The 20,263-nt window shown below is 43.7% G+C and overlaps 1 protein-coding gene across 2 annotated transcripts in view; it reads right to left on the bottom strand.

Annotated features, from left to right (window-relative positions):
- The window catches only part of htt (huntingtin), a 255,626-nt gene that overhangs the window by 229,451 nt on the left and 5,912 nt on the right, over positions 1 to 20,263 (bottom strand). For both annotated transcript variants that reach the window (XM_037426940.2, XM_075877044.1), the window contains exons 5-8: positions 19,860 to 20,001; positions 17,852 to 17,993; positions 12,121 to 12,284; positions 787 to 979 (exon numbers count right to left, since the gene is read on the bottom strand). In XM_037426940.2, the coding sequence (XP_037282837.2) occupies positions 787 to 979; positions 12,121 to 12,284; positions 17,852 to 17,993; positions 19,860 to 20,001 (641 nt within the window). The remainder of the gene's footprint in view (positions 1 to 786; positions 980 to 12,120; positions 12,285 to 17,851; positions 17,994 to 19,859; positions 20,002 to 20,263) is intronic.

Below are 20,263 nucleotides of genomic sequence, written 5' to 3'. Positions count from 1 at the left end.
GATAAAAAAAGACCGGGGACGTGCCGCGCACAGATAGAAAGCAAAACAATACGGCACGCGGCAACGGGTGAAGAAGGGGGAGGTAGGGAGTGAGTCGAGGTGGCCAAGGAGGGTCGGCATAATAATAAAACACGGAAGAGATTTAACGGGTAAAGAGGCACCAGGTGTCTGTTAGCAGGACTGCAGCGGATGAATGTAGGGGGTGAGTTTCTTACGCGGGAAAAAAAAAATTCATATTTTGATGACTGAAGTTGGGGGTGCATTTATTATGCGAGTGCGTTCATTACACAAGTAAATACGGTATATTCTAGGCGCTATAGTTAGGGTCTGCATGCTTTGACTGATTGTGCAAACTGCAGGTGGCTGATGTGGCCTGCACTTCTTGCTGAAATTAGAGCACCTGAGCAAATTTTGAAACTGGCTGGACATTGTGGCGCAGCGTGGCACATATTTCAGCAAATTTCACGGTTTTGGCGCAGCTCGGCACAACAATCGGGAATTGTACCAAACTGGTGCAACTGGCGCTGCTGCTGCACCCCTGAATGTGTCATCCATTCATTCAAGATGGCAGAAGACATACAAAGAGGTTTATTAAAAATTTTGACATAATTAATTACTAGTACTGAGTGTTGCTATAAATGTATGACCAGCACTTAGATAATTTTACAAAAATGAATTGTGCCAACAACAGCTGAGCATTACTGCAAATGCGAAAAAGGAAGTCTAGCAATTAGGAAAACAATGTGCTTTGCTTTACATATCCCTCTACAGGCACAGAAGGCTTACCTGAGGTGTCAGCCCGAGAGACAGGTCTGCGGTTTGGAGCATGGATGAATGATTGAGTTACACCATTTGGGCTCAACAGCACTTGGAGGAGTGCAGGCGGGGGTGTTGTCAACAGCTGGTTCAAAGCTTCCAATGCAGCCGTCACCACTGTTTGGTCTGTGCTGCTTACATGGTACAGCAGCAACTCATAAATCTGAAATACATACACACATATATAAACAGTCAAGGTTGAAAAAATGCACTCCAAGAATTCTAATACTAGAAGTTCCACTATCATGATTCATTCTTTGCAGAAAAATATCACAATAGAAGTTTTAAGTCAAAATATCCGCACATGACTTCAAAAATTTCAAAAATCTATTTTTTGTATTTTCACCACAATGGCTTGTAACATTTTCTGAAACTTCATATTCATATTCTATGTTTATAGCCCCCACAGATGACATTGTACTTCATTTTTATAGATTAAGAACTACGTCACAATATTTGGTGTGGGAATCTCAAGGTGGTGTCTCCACCCGCATTTCCTTTTCGCGCATTTTCTCACTTACGAAGCATCGTGTTGCGGTAAGAGGGTTTTTTCAGGATTGTGAAATTGTACTTTACTAATGCGCGAAAATTTGTTTTGCTCTTTAGTGTCCCTTTAATACAGAATACAGTGATGGCATAAAGGTAGAGCAGTGGTTCTCAGCCATGAATGTGTCGGGGACGCCTTGTGGACTGGTAGAAGTGATGGGAGACTCCTTGGAGCAGAGGGAGGGGAGATACGAAGGTAAATTAACAAAACTGGAGGGTGAAACAGGTGGCTTTTGTTGGTACCAAAAGCATCAAACAAAGGTGCCGCTTCATTTTGGACAGTTCATCAATACGTGCCACAGTCGGAATTAAACAGAGTTACATAAGTAAAAATTTTTAAATGTAAAAAAAGAGGCTGAGGATTTCGCGAATCTTAGAAATCACTTCGCGGACCCTAGTGGGTTTGCAGACCCTTATTTGAGAACCACTGAGGTAGAGCATCAGCCTCACATGCAAGAGGTGCATGTTTTGAATCTCGATGCCGGACAAGTCCCAACCAGATTTTAAAAAAAAGGTTTGGGGTGCGGCCTCACTGGTGACCACAGCCAATAATGCCCCCCTCACCAGAGCAGGATTGGCTGCCCTGGTGCAGTACTTGGCCACTGCCTCCCATATGAATACACCAATTAACCCTCGGCCTTCAGCTCTCAGCAACTGCGAAGAAACTGCCCAAGCCAGCGGGAAGACCTGCGACGCAGTGGGGGGTGCCAAGAATCTGTGGGTCTAGACCGGCCACCATGAAAATCTTGACTTGGCTACGTTTAACGCTAGAACTTCACCTAATGAGGCAAGTCTAGCCGTGCTTTCGGGGAAATAGTAGGTGTTGCATGGGATGTAATAAGCTTAGTGAAGTTAGGAGGACACATGTGGTCAATAAGTCAATAAATAAATGAGCTAGCACCAAGAGGGAAAGTACAAGAATTCAGAATTTCACTTTATAACAGATTCACGCCTTTAACCGAGGAAACTCAGGACACTGACAAGCTATCCCAGGAGATGAAAAACCTAATTAAAACATGTCAAATCACAAAAGCTTCGAATGCAACAGATAAAATAGAGCTGGCAAAGCTTTCAAAGTTAATCCATAAGCGTAAGGTAGCTGACATAAAAAGGTATAACATGAAGAAAATCGAGAATGTTGTGAAGAGCAGAGGAAGGAAAGCTGTGAAGGCAAAAGTGTGCATAGGCAAAAATCAGATGTAGGCATTATAGGACAAGAAAAGAAATGCCACAAACAATATAGATAGAATAGTTGAGCTGGCGGGGGAGTTACACAACAATCTGTACAGCAGCTGAGACAACGAGGATGATTTCGTAAGAAGCAGTATAGCCCAAAGAAATTTGACATCCCACCAGTATTGACAGCGAAAGTAAAATAAGCCCTAGATGGAATTTAGTAAAGTCACTGGTGAGGATAAAGTAACATCAGACATGTTGAAATATGGTGAAGAGATTGTGTTATAAAAAACTGACCATCCTGCATACAAAGTGTCTCTAGATGGGGAGGGTACCAGAATCTTAAAAGAATGCCAACATCCATAAGAAAGGGGACGTCAAAGACTTGAAAAATTAGAGGCCGATCAGTTTACTGTCCGTTGTCTACAAGCTATTTACAAAAAATAATACCTAATAGGATTAAGCCAACATTAGAGTTCAATCAACCAAAGGACCAAGCAGGTTTTTGTACATGCTACTCAACAATAGACCACATTCATGCTACCAATCAGGTGATAGAGAAATGCGCAGAGTACCACCAACCCCTATACACAGCCTTCATATATTATGAAAAGACATTTGATTCGGTCGAAATATCAGCAGTCATGCAGGCACTGTGTAATAAGGGCATCAATGAAGCCTACATAAACATACTAGAAGAAATCTACAGCGGATCCATAACCATTACAGTCCTCCATTAAAAAAGGGACAGAATCCCAATAAAGAAGGGTGTGAGGCAGGCAGACACGATCTCTCCAATGCTATTCACAACTTGTTTACAGGAGGTTTTCAGGGCACTAGATTGGGAAGAGTTGGGAATAAGAGTTATTGAAGAGTATCTTAGTGTAGGCCCGTGTACTCAGATTTGGGTGCACGCTAAAGAACCCCAGGTGGTCAAAATTTCCGGAGCCCTCCACTACGGCGTCTCTCATAATCATAAGGTGGTTTTGGGACGTTAAACCCCACAAATCAATCAATCAGAGTATCTTAGTAACCTGTATTTCACTGATGACACTGCATTGATGAGTAACTCAAGGGATGAATTACAGCTTATGATTTCTGAACTAGACACAAAAAGCAGTAGAGTAGGTCTGAAAATTAATATGCATAACACTAAAGTAACATGCAACAGACTCTGCAAAAAAGAGCCCTTTGTGATAGGTGGCAAGACACTACAAGTTGTGAAGGAATAAGTCTACTTAGGACGGGTAGTAACTGCGGAGCCGCACATGAGAGTGAAATAACTGGAAGAATAAGAATGGGGTAGAGCAAACTCGGCCAGAATTCTCAAATCATAAATGGTAGTTCGCCACTATTCCTCAAGAGGAATGTATACAACAGCTGCATCTTATCTATGGAGCAGGAACGTGGAGACTCACAAAGAAGGTTCAACTTAAATTGAGGACGCAGCGAGTGATAGAAAAGAAAATTATAGGTGTAACCTTAAAAACAAGAAGAGAGCCGTGTGGGTCAGGGAACAAACCGGGGGTTAAGGATATCATAGTTGAAATCAAGAAGAAGAAATGGTCATGGGCAAGACATGTAGCACCTAAGCAGGATAGCCACTGGTCATGAAGGGTAACTGACCATAATCCAAGAGAAGGCAAATGCATGAGGGGGAGACAGAAAATTAGGAGGGCAGATGAGATGAAGTTTGCGGGTGTAAAGGGACAGCAGAACGCACAGGACAGAGTTGATTGGCGGAACATGGGAGGGGCTTTTGCCTTGCAGTGGGAGTAGTCAGGCTACTGGTGCTGATGATAATAAACAAGAAGCAAGAATGACTTCAATAAGACTATTTCAGGACACTTATGCCTCATGTGGCACAAGACAACAAAGTTGCAATGCATGATAATTACCAATTTATTCTCACTTAACAGACAAAACAAACAATACAAGCCGAAATTCCAGTCCTGTTCTGTCATACTGCATTGCGTGTTACTCTGGTGCGTATAAAAGTACAGTATTAACTTCTATTTGCAGAGAAATACAAGCAACAGGTCTGAAAAAGCAGATAATTTCACAAGCACTGCAAACCTTGCCAACTTCAACCTGCGCATTGACAACATATCTAAAATTTACCTAGCTTGCTGTCCTTCCACTAAATCACTAAAGCCAATAAACAGAAAACCACATTAAAACTGAGCTTACACTAAATGGTCATGCAAGTGCAAACAGACTGAGCTAAGTGAATGCCATGCTGCCAGGTAATTATATATCTTTTTCACACACTGAAAATACAACATGCTTAAACATCTCTTTTACGCTGAGGTGTCCCAAAAATTATTGAACATTATAACTGTCACGAAATGGCAACAGTGAAAGGGGTCATGAATAATGAGTAAAAAATAAAAACAGCTGAAAAGAAAAATTCCGTCAAAGTACCCGACTGGCAAGTCAGACCAACGACTCCTCGGTCAGAGAACTCAGAAGACGAATGCTCCCACTCCTGCACCACCAATACATGCATTCTTCTTAGCAAAAACGCGAGGTATGTACTTACTCAATGCCTCTTTATAACTGTTCTTTCGTTCCACTTTTGAGGGAGATTGCCCTGCCATCTAAGAGCTACGAAGCAAAAAACTGCTTTGTGAGACTAATCTGAGCTGACAGTTAGCACAGTGAGAATGTCACAGGGTGGAAGAGGCTTGGCACCTATGCAAGGCTATCAGGCTATCATCACAGCATGCATGATTGTATCATCCTATAATGCCTGGTGCAGTTTAAAGGTGTAACAATAGTCTCCACAAGCAGCGTGCTGGTTCACTTGAACAGTGTCAGTTATAAGTAGAGAACGGATTATAGGCAAATGCCTATTTGATTCCTTGCGTTTCTATCGTGCCACTTTGATATATGAGCATGAATTAGAGGTTAAGAAGGGCTTTTATAGTGTTTTTATAGTGCCTATGAATGCCTATTTCAGGTGTTCATGCCAAAATGCCTATAAGTGTCTAAAAATGCCTATTTTCCAAATAAGTGCCTATATGAGTGTTCTTTAAGCCCAAATTTTGTTTTCGAGTGCGGTTTGCAACCGTTATTCATGTAAAAGTCAACATTGATAATTCCAATCACTATGAGGGTCAACGAAGCCCTCTAGTTCTAGCAACTTCTGCAAAACAGCCGCTAATCGCAGTGATATGACACTCGCTGGCCACCATACGTGAGCGATTAGAGGAGGAGCAAGAAGAGTGCAAGATACGCTATTTCTCAGCCCTAAGTGGAAGCAGCATCTGCAGGGAAATGAGGAGAGAGAATTAAAGATAGGAATAAGAGTGGCATCTATGGCCGAGGCCGTAATCTACACAGAGCTGTCCAGTGTCCTGAAGGAACTGAAGAACATCAGCTTTCTCGGTGCATCCGCGGGCAGGTGCAGAACGAATGAAAAACCATGGAGGGCCACTCATGGAATGCTCATGTTGATTCAGTGGTGACGTAGGCCGCCGAATTGTTATACTTAATACAGCGAAGTCTGATACAGGCGCCGGCATGTCTACAATCAAAGGTGTATTTAGCATACATTTGCCCTATGCCTGAATACACTTGTGCCGTATGAGATCCCTTGGCATATGTCTTCAAGTGACAAACATGAAAAATACAGAACAGGGCTACAAGGTTTGCTCTAAGCCATTACAAAAAAAAAAAAAAAAAAAAAAACGACAGCTGCACCAATATGAAAAATGAACTAGGATGGAAAGTGCTATCATCATGCCGAATTAAACTGCGGTTAAAGCTTCTATGTCTAGCATTTCATGGTAAAACTCGCATTCGAAAATGATTGTACCTAAACAGTCCTCTTCCCGCAATGGTAATTGTTTTCAGATTCTGAAATATTGTACCATATCTAATTTTTATATTAATCCGTTTTTCGTTAGTTTCATGGCTGAATGAAATGGCTTTGAAGAGAACAAGTGTGCTGTGTCAGTGAAGGCGTGTTCTCTTTGACATTGTAACCCACATTCTGCAGTGCCTTCGGGTAAAAAATGTGATGTGCACCCGGCTTTCGTTTTGCTTGTAATTTACTTTTTTAAGCACCCCCCCCCTAGGTGACATAAGAAGTGATAGTTAGACACTAGAAGTTCTTGTCTGCCCAATGAAAAGCGTTCTACCACAATGATTTTTCAAATTGGTTTGCTACGAGCCACAAAACCATCATGCAAGCTTGAATCCCTTGCCTCTCACCCCATGTAGCCATCGCGAGCCTAATTCCTTCCCTGCTCTCTTCGGTGTCGGGGCTAGAGGATTACATGATGCATATGCATCAAGAACATCATGCGTAAGCAAGGTCATGCGCGCATGACGTGCTCCAGCCTATTCACGGTCGTACGCCATTGATGTGTCGTTTCGACGTTCTTTGTTGTGTATTACCCGTTTCTGTGAGATGTATCAGTCAGTGGGCGTACTTTTGGAGAGGCTGGGACGGATCATGTGTACACAGCAATACACAACGTCGCTCTGCTGAAACTGCGGTCAGAGATGACGCACCAAACACAAGCTGAGCGTTGTCAGGGTTGGCGAACGCACAATGTAGGAACGACGAGAAGACGAACGCAAAAGAAATGGGGTAGTAGCAATAGTAGTATATAATAGTAGAAGTAGTAGTGGTAGTATGTGCGAGTTATGTGACAAAGCGACGATATGATTATGAGGGGTGCCGTAGTGGAGGTCTCCGAAAATTTTGTCCTCCTGGCCTATTTTAACGTGCACTGACATCTCGCAGTAGGCCGGCATTTACCTTTTTTCCTCTATCTATATGCGACAGCCACGGCCGGAATAGAACCCGCGACATTCGCGTCAGTAGCGGAGTCCCCTATAGCAACTAGTCCACCAAGGCAGACACGAAACGAGGGCAAATTAGTGAATCGCATCTCGAGGCTATTCAAAACAAAAATAAAAAGAATACCAAGCTGAGATTTCATTTGCATGTTTTATTACTTTTTCTCAGCTTTCATTCATTATACTGATTTCGAAAGGGCAGAGCAAAGACGCAGAGAAAAGAAAGACATAGAGACAAAGAGCGCTGTCTTTCTTTTCCCTTTGTCTTTGCGCTTTCCTTTTAAAATTATATGAACGAGCTAGCCCCAACTAAGGTACTCCTCATTCATGCTATAACACAGAACACACGAATTACACATGTCAACTAGAATAATTCACGTGCAAGGCTCTTAATGAGGTACCGTTTAAAATGTAGAATATAATCAGGAGACGGGACATTTATCGTTTCTTTTTTTTTTAGTTATAGCCAGCATTTAACCAAGATCTAATAAAGAGTGCACAATGAACGACATCAGAGCACGAATGTCAACGTAAAAGAGCGACGTAAAAGCAGGACCACTCTTTGCTTTACGTCACTTCATCCATCTTGGGGCGCACAACCACGAGAAGGGCAAGTAGTATTCAGTAGAAATTTAGCGTTTTTCCGCAACACGTAACTTTCCAAATCTTAACAGGTATGATCCTGAGTGCCCAGTGCATCCATTATGCTTGTCAGCTCGAAATGCCCAAACCTAGTGAGGGGCCTTCTAAGGTGTTCACCGACAGAGGAGAAATTACGTGATTAGACCTGGCATCTCTTCTTTCTGGGGTATCAGTGGTCTGGTTCTTTTCTCCTTCGTTGCCCTCCCTAGCCACGATGAAACGAGAGAGACCCAGGAGAGTGGTGATTTGACGGTGGACACTTGACTCACAATAATGAACAATAAATCGAAATTCTGTAATCTGTGAATCGCACGGGAAATGCATGCCTATGTTCAATCGTTGGTGCCTTTGTGCTACCTTAAACATCAACATTTATTTGCTTCTTGTTGTAAATACAAGTCAGCGACGTCTTCATCTTAAATATTTTTTTTTTTTGTGAAAATTTATTCTGCCTATATTTATGATACTAATTGATTGATATGTGGGGTTTAACGTCCCAAAACCACAATATGATGATGAGAGACGCCGTAGTGGAGGGCTCCGGAAATTTTGACCACCTGGGGTTCTTTTAACGTGCACCCAAATCTGAGCACACGGGCCTACGACATTTCCGCCTCCATCGGAAATGCAGCCGCCGCAGCCAGGATTCGATCCCGCGACCTGCGGGTCAGCAGCCGAGTACCTTAGCCACTAGACCACCACAGCGGGGCTATATTTATGATACTAAAGGCCTAAAACGGTGTTTTACCTGCCTGTCTTTGGCGCCTAAAACACACTTTTAAAGTGCCTAAAAATCCGGGCGCTAGTTATAAGCAAAGGTCATGAAATTGACTGCATAGAAACTATGACAGACATGCCAGTGGGAAACACAACAGATTTGCACATACTAGGAGTGCACTCGTGTGCACTACGAACTGCACTTCTTGCATTGATGAAGCTGAGTGCATTGCAAGCTACCAGGCAGGCTCAGAAACAAGTGAGCTGAACAAGAATGCTTATACCATAGTCGAAGCTGTTTCCTGCCACCTTCCCTTTGCACCATGTGAATCAACTAGACAGCTGCTGAATCTCAAACAATGTGCCTTTCGTTGCAGCAGACAGTAACTTCTGGACAATCTTTTTGCCTTCCTTTTAGATTTCTTAGGCTTAGCTTGCACATTTTATGCATGCCCATGGTTGGAGTATCAACCATACCTTGTGTACAGCTGTTACGTCAGTTAGCGTAAAAAACCAAGTAGAGTCAGAGGTTGTTTTTTTTTTTTTTAGTTAATATGATGTCAAATTTTGGCCCTGGATTATAAACGAATTCCAATAATTTTCAGTTTCGGTTTCAGCATTGCGCAGCTCAATCGTCATCAGGCCTCTGCGTTAAGTAGAACCAGCATTAGTCCACCTTACCGACAGGCCACAGCTATGATTGTATGTCTATGTGAGAACCGCACAGGCAGTTTTCAGCTACCTTTAAAAGCAAGGTGACTTCAGCTGCCAAAACCATTTGCAACTGCACTGTGGGGCAGCAGTTAGGCATAAATGAGTGAAGCATTAACGGTTGAGGGAAACAGAAGGATGCTCTCTTTGTTTGCAGCGGCCCAAGAACTTTCCGGAGGCCGAAAAATTTAGTGTTTTCCAATGTTGAACGAGAATGGACAGACTTGATTCAGGAGCAGTGGAGCATTGCTGGGGCTTTCATGGATACTTGTGCTCAACGTGTTTTGGTGTCACCTTCGTGAAGGTCTGTTGTGCGACTCTCGTGCGTTGAGCTCGTCGTCCTTTTGGAAGGGCATCCCAGCTACAACCGCTTGACGCGGGCCTGAATAAACCATTTAAGAACCACATCACGTGCGAAATATATGGGGTGGATGAGGTCTAGAGTGCTGGAAGTGACCCCTGCCAGATGGCTAAATGGGACTCGCCAGCAATTGTGCACGTAAATCACTAAAGCTTGAGTCTCCATTTGCAAGGCGCTTTTTCGTCGTGCCTTCAAAAAGACCTCGATTTCGAACACCCTTGATGGCACTGAAGAGGAGGTGCTGTGGTAGGCCATTTCTGACGAGGAAGTTTCAGAATGAAGTGCGTCAGACAGCAATAAATAAGTGTTTGAATGAATGTTTTTCGTTTGTTTTACCAACTCCTCTTTTATTTCTTTCAATGCCAGTGCGAAGGCCTCAACGGGAGCCGTCGGTACACCTTAGTTCAGGAAGTGGTCGTGATGCGATGCCACATGGTGAATAGGGCTGCTTGCGTCATAGGTATGTGCGTCCGAGCGCTTTCCCACGGTGAAATGATAGACGTGTTTGCCTCTCCAATATCATGTCACGTTTATTCCTTCATGCTCCTTCTATGTGGCTCGAAGCCACGCCTCCACTGCCTCACCGCACTCAGGATGCAGCAGCGCAGCAGTGATGCGTCCCCACTGGTTGCCCTTATAGAAATGCGAATGAAGACATGCTATCTGAAAACACTGTGTCTCTTACAGAGCCAGCATGATCCCCAACACTGTGAACAGGAGGAATGCAAAACACCGCCCCACGAATCTGTACACAACTGAACAAAACTTTACTTCATATCATTTCCCTCGCGAGGCACTATATTACAGGTTCCTGACCACAAAGCACATGTAAAGGCTAGGTGATGGGCGAGAGCAGGAAAGGGCTAGAGGTTGATTGATTGATATGTGGGGTTTAACGTCTCAAAACCACTATATACTTATGAGAGACGCCGTAGAGGAGGGCTCTGGAAATTTCGACCACCTGGGGTTCTTTATTGTGCACCCAAATCTGAGCACACGGGCCGACAGCCTTTCCACCTCCATCGAAAATGCAGCCGCCGTAGCCGGGATTCGCTTCCGCGACCTGCGAGTCAGCAGCCGAGTACCTTAGCCACTAGACCACCGCGGCGGAGAAAAAGGGCTAGAGGAGAGAATAGTGAACGGCTGGATCGGGTGCATCTGGCTGGCATTGATAAAATAGGGGAGGCATCAGTTATGCTCAGGCTATATTAGGGTAAAAACAGCTTTTCTCTCGTTTGCTATCTCCGAAATACATCTTGGACTATATGCGAGTTCAGAATGAGTTATGGTGTCATTCATTGGAGAATTTGGAGTGACCGACGAACTCGGTGCCGGAGCACTCCTTTCTGGTGGAGGGCAACCAAAGGTAATCTACCAATGGAACACACATGGAGCAAATGGCAGGGTCATAGTGGAACGCGATGCGTGTGCCTCCCATATTGCACAAGTGGGCCCACTGAGCAAAGTGACGCTACGATAGCAAAATGTGAGCACTGAATAGTCCAACACAAGGTGAACAGATGTGGCCAGTGTCCGTTTGTGCACCCAAAGTTGGCATTGTTCCAGGGCATGGAGCGCTCGTGACTCCGGTCGAATATGCCTCTTTTCACAGAGTAGGAAAAGTTGCTTTGTGGAGTGTATCTCCCTATGGAGCTGCTCTGGATCTGCCATGGAATATACAGGAAGCACTCTCACTCTGCCGATGAAACAGACTTGCTCCGCATTGAGCAGAAAAAGTGCTCCTGGAAGTGTTTCAAATTTACCAATGGAGGACACATTAGTTGGCAGGATGGGTGCACTAGGTGCACATTATGCAAGTGCATCCATGACAAATGCTGCCATTACATCACAACAGCAACGCACAATGTACAAATTGTGCTTCTTAACGGGAGACAATGCTACAACTACTTCTAAAAAAAAGACACTTTTGTGGGACAGTCAAACCCAAGTATATCAAGCTCAGGCAAATCGAATGATCCTTTATATCAAACTAGTTGCGAACACGACGTTTCCAATGCAATGCACAACCTGGGCCTACACATAAACCCCCCTTTCCACTGTTATCTAAATATAAAAGCTAAAAAAAAATGCCCACTTATTCAGCTGCCTTCCTTGGATTATTGTCAAGCAGTGCCATGCATCCAAAATATGGTAACTTATAAAAAAGGTTTGACTCTATCACTGTTTTTTATGAAAGAATCAATGACATTTTTTGATTTTTTTTTCTTTATTATGGTAGCCATGCTTTAGATAATGACACTAAAATATAAAGTGGGCTTCCTAAACTTCCTTCAGCCACTTGGCAACAATCAGGCAGCAAGAGCAAAGGTGGAGAATACCTTAAGAAAGTGCTCCAATGTAGGGCCAGACTTTTCAGCCCCTTTCAGTGCAGGCATTTCTTTAGTGGGCTTGCTTCCCAGATGAGGAATCAAATGCCGGAAACAAACAAGGACTCCAACAACAGTGTGGGCTGGGTGGTTTTCCTGGACTGGAAGTACTAGGCCTGGGGAACATTCAAAGAGAATAACTATATAAAAAGCAAGAACAAAATTTACCACTGAGCCTGACAAAATGTCACTGAAACAGCAGCAAAAGCTGTGCCATGAAATACTTTTAGTATAGTATGTATTCAAATTTTAACCATACGTCTACAAAATGTGACAAAAACATCTGTTTAGTTGGTTAAAAGTACTTACAACCTCCAATGCTTGAATAGGTTCCACACTCAACTCATTCAAGGGGCCCTGAAACACTTTTTTGAGTAAGCATGAAATTTATTCACTGGAAAAGCGTATTGCCTCACAAACTGAACACCACAAAAATTTTAAGAATCCGTCCAATACTAGCAGAGTTACAAGGATTTGTCACACGCTGCAATCGCATTCTCTCTTCTCTCGTCCTGACAAAAGCGCTGGAAGCTAAGCAGGGAGGGATGGGAGGGGCACACGCACCTTGTGACCTTGAGCCCTTTTTTCTTTTTTTTTTTCTTCGAATACGCGGCTTTTTCAATGAGATTGCGTGCGCACGCATGGACAAGTGACGGCCTCTCGCTGCGATCTGTAACAACCGAGCGCGCCATGTTCAAATCATCCAATGGCTGATAGATGGGTAATCTACGAGTCATTTTTTAGCATCTTCTGCCATTTGTCGAGGGAAGAGAAAGCCATTTTTAGCTAATTTTGATGATTTATTGTGAATTCCAGACTGCGTGCTGCGCTATAACATTTGGCTCGCGTGTTCTCAAGAGCCTCCACTACCGATCGGCAGCGTTTTTTGACCATGCTCAAACAGTATTGCAGGGCCCCTTTAAGTGTGCTTTACACTGTTTTCTGGCAAATAAATATCATTATCACTTTTTAGAACAAGAACTATATCTTTATTGAGATTAACATAACTATACTATTTTCAGTGAATTTGAACCTTGTCATGTCTGGCTGACCTTATCGTTCTCTCAACACATCGAGCAACCATGGTCGCTCGCTACACCAAGCTGCAAGACCAGGCTCAGGTGTCCGAGAGCATCCACAGCATGTAGCCCTACTGTTAGTATTAAGCACCTAACTTGTTAGTTCACTACCTCACGTGCTAGACTGCCTTCTTTCCCCGACTGCAACAGTTGAGTACACAACACTGGCGATGAGGATGGGATTAACCAAGCATGGAATCCAGAAAAGCAGCATCGGTAAACGACTGTGAGTCGAGACAAGAGGCCTCAAGTAGCACAGCGAACACCGCCCCAGCAAGAAGCGCCATGAGCAGACAGGGACACCTAGAGTCATTCGACAGGTGGACCAATGACTGGCACTCGTATGAAGAAGGACTCACCTTGTACTTTCAAGTAAACCAAGTCGCTAAGGTTGACAAGGTTCACGCTTTTCTGAGCCACTCCAAGACATACGCTCTCCGGAAATTATTGTCAGCACCAAAGCTGTCGTCAGCCAAGACGTTTGATGCGCTAAAAATCTTGCTGAAAGGGCATCCGGCACCACAAACCTTCATCCTTGCAGAACGGGCGAAATTCTACAAGTGGTCACAATGAGACACTGAGACCATTGCGGAGTTTTTCGCTGAACTGCAGAACATGGCACAAACGTGCGGTTTCGAAACCTTCCTTGACCAGGCATTGCATAACCCTTTTGTGTGTGGCCTTATGCGGAAAGATATCTAGTGCGTCCTGTTTAAAGAATTAAAATGGCTGACATTTCCACGTGCCGTTGAAAAAGCAAAATCTTCCCCTCCCCTCCCCCCCCCCCCCCCCCCGTAGGGGATACATGCTTCAAGTGCCAGAAAAAAGGGCACATTCAACGAGCTTGCCGTAACACTGCACAAAAGAACTAAAAATTCCAGAATAAAGTGCAAGTACTCGCAAAGGTGGACGACGGCAGCGTTTTCGACATGAATGCCATGCAGAATCGTGAACACGAACCAATTACCATGGAAGTGACGGTAGACCAGAAGCCTCTATTCGTGGAAATAGACACCAATGCCACGGTGTCCGTCATTCCGCTGCAGCAGTTCAAAACACTGCATGGCAATAAGAAGCCTTTCACCGACTGCCCTGAAGCTCCGTACGTATAAGGGAGCACTCGTCGTGCCAAAAGATGTGCTTGACGTGGAGGTCTGCCACGAAGATGAGGTTAAGATCCTGCCAATGTATGTCGTAGACTGAAGTGGACGTCCCCTCTTCGGCCAAAATTGGCTCCAAACAATTCGTGTAAATTGGAACACCTTGGCCGTAAACAAGCTGGCTCCTGCGAACTGCGGTCAACCCTATGACAAGGTCTGGTTGGAATCGATTTTAAAAAGGTACGGAGACCTTTTCAAATACGAACTCGGCATAATCTCAAGTGAGCGCGCACAACTTTTCCTGCGAGGATATGTGCACCCAAAGTTTCTTAAAGTGAGAAGTGTACCGTTCGCTATTTAACCAGTTGTTAAAGCTGAATTGCAAAAGCTAAAAAATCTTGGCATTATAACGCCTGTGACAGCCAGTGAGTTCACGACACCAGTGCATGGTAAAGAAGGATGGTGACATTAGTTTATGTGGTGACTACAAGACGACCATCAACCCTTCTCTTGACAGCGACCGATACCCCATTCCAAGAATTGAAGACCTACTTACTTTCCGCTCTTGCGGGAGGCCAGCAGTTCTCAAAAATCGACCTGAATAGAGCCTATCAACAGGTGTTGATGTCAGAAGATTCCAAAAAATACCTCATGCTAAACACTTAAAAAGGGCTTTTCATCGTCAACCGATTGACATTCAGAGTGTCTTCGGCACCTGGTATCTTTCAACACATCTTAGACACAATGCTGAAGGATTTGAAAGGGGTCAGCTGATACCTAGATGATATTATAATCACGACAAAAAACAAAGTATGAGCACTTTGAAAACCTCAAAGCCGTCCTGAAGGGCCTATCAGAACGCAGTGTCAGAGTACGGCAGGACAAACGCTCTTTCTTCCAAGAGAAGCTGCATTATCTGGGACACGTCACTCCTGCCAATGGCATCCAAACTTCACCTGAGAAGACGGCTGTGTTCAAGGAAACACCTGGACCAAACAACAAGCAACAGCTGCAGTCATTCTTGGGCCTAATGAATTACTATCGAAAGTTCGTGCCAAGCCTGTCTACTCTCGCTCACACCTTCTACAAGCTGCTAAAACAAAGCACGCCTTGGTGCTGGAATGGAGCCTGCCAAAACTTGTTTCATGCCATAAATGTTGCCATGGCAAATTCACCAACTCTGAATCCCTGCGACCCAGATCAGCCGTTACAACTAGCCTGTGATGCATTCCAATACGGGGTAGGTACCGTTCTGTCACATGTTCTAGCAGATGGAACTGTAAGGCCAGTGGCGTATGCTTCACAAGCATTGTCACAGGCTTAAAAAAAATACAGTCAACTTGAAAAAGAAGGTCTCGCACTGGTATTTGAAGTGAGAAAATTTCACCAGTACATCTATGGGCTATACTTCATGATTGTGAGACCACTACTCTACAAATGATTTTCAGGCCAAACACCGGAATTCTACCAATCGCAGCAGCTGGCCAGCAGCGTTGGGCTATTACGCTGTCCGCTTATAGTTACACACAAATATTCAAGCTTAACAATAATGCTGAGGCTAACTGCCTTTCGAGATTGCCAGTCGAAGCACAGCAAGAGCACTTGGCAGAAGATACTGAGCATTTATTCCTATGCCTTGCGTCTTGGATCACTGCCAGCAACAAGCGCTGACATTACACGTGCTACACACAAGGATACGACACTCCGCCAAGTCTTGGAGTGGACTGGCAAGGGTTAGCTGTCATCTGTGCCAGATGGGCAATGGAAACCCTATTTGACAGAAAGATGGAACTAACAATCCACCAGGGCTGCTTACTGTAAGCATGAGTGACGTTTTTCCTCAGCGAAAAGGAACACTCAGGAATGAGGAGCACTCAGGGATTGTAAGAAACAAAAAACTTGCCGTGCAGTTATGTGTGGTGGCCAACGATGGTTGCTAACTAAGAAAAACTTGTCAAAAGTTGTCAAGCTTGTCAGGAGCAACATTTGGCACTCAGCGCGGCACCTATGCACCCGTGGTTGTGGCCGACATTGCCTTGGCAAAGACTTCACCTGGATTTTGCTGGTCGCATGTGCAATAAGATGTTTTTGATGGCAGTTAATGCCCATTCGAAATGGCCTGATGTCTTCGTTATGAATAAGGCATCCTCAGAGAAAACAATTCAATGTTTGAGAGAATTGTTTGCTCGTTTCGGTGTGCACAAGACAGTCATAACAGAGAATGGCCTGCAATTTGTCAGCACTGAATTTCAAGCTTTCCTCAGACATCTCACAACAAGGCATGTCATCTGCGCTCCATATCACCCCAAACAAATGGACTAGCAGAACGTTTTGTGCAGTCATTGAAGTCGGCTCTACGAAAAGGACTACCAAGCGAGCGTCTCGAGATCGCGTCACAAAGTTCCCTTTTGCAATACAAAAATACCTCGCATGCAACAACAACGAAAACACCGGCAGCACTGTTGTTGGAAAGACACATCCGGACACGCCTAGATGCGGTCAAGCCTGCAGTGGAGGGAAGGGTTCATCGCGAACAATTTAAGCAGACGGCCTGATGACCGAGTCATGCCTGCATGTTTGCCGTTGGTGACCCTGTGCTTGTTCGAAATTATCTAGGCTCACCACGTTGGGTCCAAGGTGTCATCGCAAGATGAACGGAACCTGTGTTTTACAACGTCGATGTCTCCACATCACAGGGATTTTTCAGCTGGTGAAGGCATGCAACCAGTTGCTTCCTCGTGAGACGAACATCGGTTTCGAGTTCGTGAACCATCCGGATGAACCAGCTGCCCAGGAAAGCTTGAACATTCAAGAGACTCCTCAACAACAAGCAGTGGTTGGGCCAGCACAGTCAGCCCCACACGGCCACACTGAACAAGGTCGATGATATCCACAGTGAAAACGTCGACCTCCTCAAAGGTACTGAAGTGGCTCAGTGCAAGAACTACCTAGATCTCTCCATCAAAAAGAGGGGAAAGGTGTCATGTCTGGCTGACCTTAGCATTATCTGAACACATCATCAAGCAACAATGGCTGCTCACTACGCCACCTATAGAGCGACATATAAGAAGCTGCAAGACCATGCCCAGGTGTCACTTAACCGGGAGCATCCACAGCATGTAGGCCAACTGTGAGTATTAAACACCTACGTTCTTTCAGCAGAGTGACTTGTTGGGCGAGTTGTTTCATTTTAAACGAACTTATGGCGCGAAAAAAGTTCTTTGTTCCCTACCTCAAGTGCTAGACTGCTTTCTTTCTTCGATTGCAACTGTTGAGTACACAACAAACCTCTTTGGTACATGCATCCACATTTACGGACATGACTTAAACAAATTACACAACAGTAAACAGCTCAGCATTTTTAAAAACTCATGTGTCTTTGCCTCCCAACAGTGTTTCATCAATATGAGAAGAGTGAGCAGCAGAATCCAACTTTGGTGACTGGTGTGCAAACAAAATGAAACAGAGTTGGGAAGATCATGCTAGAAAGCAGAATGGACCTACTGAAGAGGTCGTTGAGAAGCCACAAAAGGAAGACATTTGGCTTTCGAGACCACTGGCACACAGTAACAAGGGACAAGGCTGCACAACGGCGAACTAGTGCTGAGGGACAAGACAGGTTGGGCAGGAATGCTCGTAGCAGCATCTGTGGAGAAAACAACTCTTTATTTAAAATAGTAGCAACTGTGCATATATCTGCAACAACACAAAAATGTTTAAGCCCAATTTCGCATGCCTGAATGTACTTAGATCTATAATGTCTCATTTCAGGCAGCCAATCACTTGATTAAAATAAGAAGCGTAGAAATCTCCACAGACAACAAAATAATCATTAGTGTCAGAAGATGTACAGTTCTAGTAGAGATTCATAAAGGTTAGAAATAAATAGTTACTTGCCAATAGTAGTATCTTCAAACGTGTACTACAGGAGTCAGTACTGGGGGACAGCATAGTACATAAAATAAAAAACAACATGTATAAATTGTACATAAAACAAATAACTATTTTCCAATAAAAAAATTGGACAATCACTGCCTCAATATTTATGGACACAATAATGAACAAATTGGCTTTCGGATGAGCGCCTTTCCGTAACCTTAAGAGGAGACAGACCTGATAAATATCTTTCATTAAAGGGGTCCTGATTCATTTTTCAAAGTAATCATTGAATGACCTCAGTATCGAAGTTAATCGCCTCACGAATCGATCGCCGTAAAAATTTCTTGAATCCTTCAAGAACAAGCAGAGTTTAAGGGACTTGTGCACACTTTAAAAAGTGGTTTCCTTCTTCACTTGTCCCAACAAGTGTTCTGGATGCTACCTAGTTACGTCAGTGCGCATCGTGACCTGAGAACCTGTCATAATCTGTGGCCTGCCCGAGTGATTCTGGTGCGTGTTGACGTTCTCCATTTTCCTATTTTTGTTTCCTTCCAACATTTGTTCTGCTGTACCTAGAATATTTAAGGGCAATGTTGCTACTTTGTAATTTTAGCACACTATAAGCATGGCACTGGTAAGTGGCAGCACCCCGTGGCAAGAAGTGCATTTGATTTGAATGCCACTCTCGATTTATGTCAGATATCAAGCATTTGTAGCAATCAGCCACATGATACTATAATGGCAGCCACCGGTAGAGCGAGGACAAGCCTCTGTATGATTAGGGACACCTTACAATATGGCAACTTCTCGCTCCACTTGTAAACTCTCCTTGCTGTGCGTGGCTGCAATTTGGCTGAGGTATTCACAGCAGTTTCTGCTTTCCACTGTATGTGTTTTATTTTCAAAAAACCCCGACGGATGGTTCCGGACCCCTTCAACAGTGAGGCAGAATAGATTAAATTTGCATATAACACTAAGTTAAAAATAATTTTGTTCTCTGTCATATGAAAAAAGCACTTTTAATTTGTACTGCCATTTTTAAAACATTTTCAAGCAGTTTCTGTAGTGTAAGTGCCTGGTAGGAAAACGCCCATGATAGTAATCTCAAAATTATCAACTGAGCTTGAAAACATCTTATTTAAATAATTAAGCAAGATAGAATATATATCAGTCAATTATTTACTTCCTTGCAATCTCCTGATTGCTGTCTATACTGAGTACTGCTGTCTGTCAAATGCTATAGTCACTGGACGCTTTCAAGCCCATTTTAGAGGCTTTTTGTCCACTGCTCACAACATCACTGTACGTTGCATCTTGATGGTGAAAATAAACTGAAACTGAGATCTGCAAAACAATGTAGGTCATTTTATAACTCTTTAGCCATGGTACAAAGCTTCAAGCAAGCATAGAGAGCTCATACTTTTAGCACTTTCACTGGTAGCTAAAGAATAACAGACGCTTTCAGTGAACCTTGAAAATCTTCTAAGCTGGCAGATGAAAGTTGATAAAACAAAAGGTTTTTCTAGTTATACAAATTGATTTCTGAGATGCATACATCAATCAAAACATGATTCACTTATGCTATGTTGCCCTAATACCAATCTCGTGCCTGTGATGCATCCCTATCACCAACCTTGATGTCGTTGTCGTTGGTGAACTGCCCGAGCATTGGCATGGCTCGAACAACAGTGTTTGTCAAGGCCTCCTGCACGCTCTCCTCTTCAGAACGCTGGCTTATACGCACAAAGCAAGGTATCAAGTTCACTGTATATGCCCTGAGTAAGCGTGAAGGAAGAGTACACAAAAATCAATTAGTGGAAGAACACTTTTACGGCACAGCTACTCAGGGTCATGAACATGCAGTTGTCAATGTTTCTGCAATAACCTATAGCATAAATCCTCAAAACCTGATAAAAAAAATGATAAAGAAAACAAGATAAGTACCCAAACTAAAAAAAATAAAACCAGGACTAGACTATGTAAACAGATATACAAACCCTTTCTGACTCAAGTGATGCAGCAAGACTGAGCAACAAA

The sequence above is a fragment of the Rhipicephalus microplus genome, chromosome X (genome assembly GCF_043290135.1).
Source record: "Rhipicephalus microplus isolate Deutch F79 chromosome X, USDA_Rmic, whole genome shotgun sequence".
Lineage (NCBI taxonomy): Eukaryota > Metazoa > Arthropoda > Arachnida > Ixodida > Ixodidae > Rhipicephalus > Rhipicephalus microplus.
The sequence above is the reverse complement of the archived record's forward strand: the minus strand, read 5'-3'. Positions and strand labels throughout refer to the sequence as shown.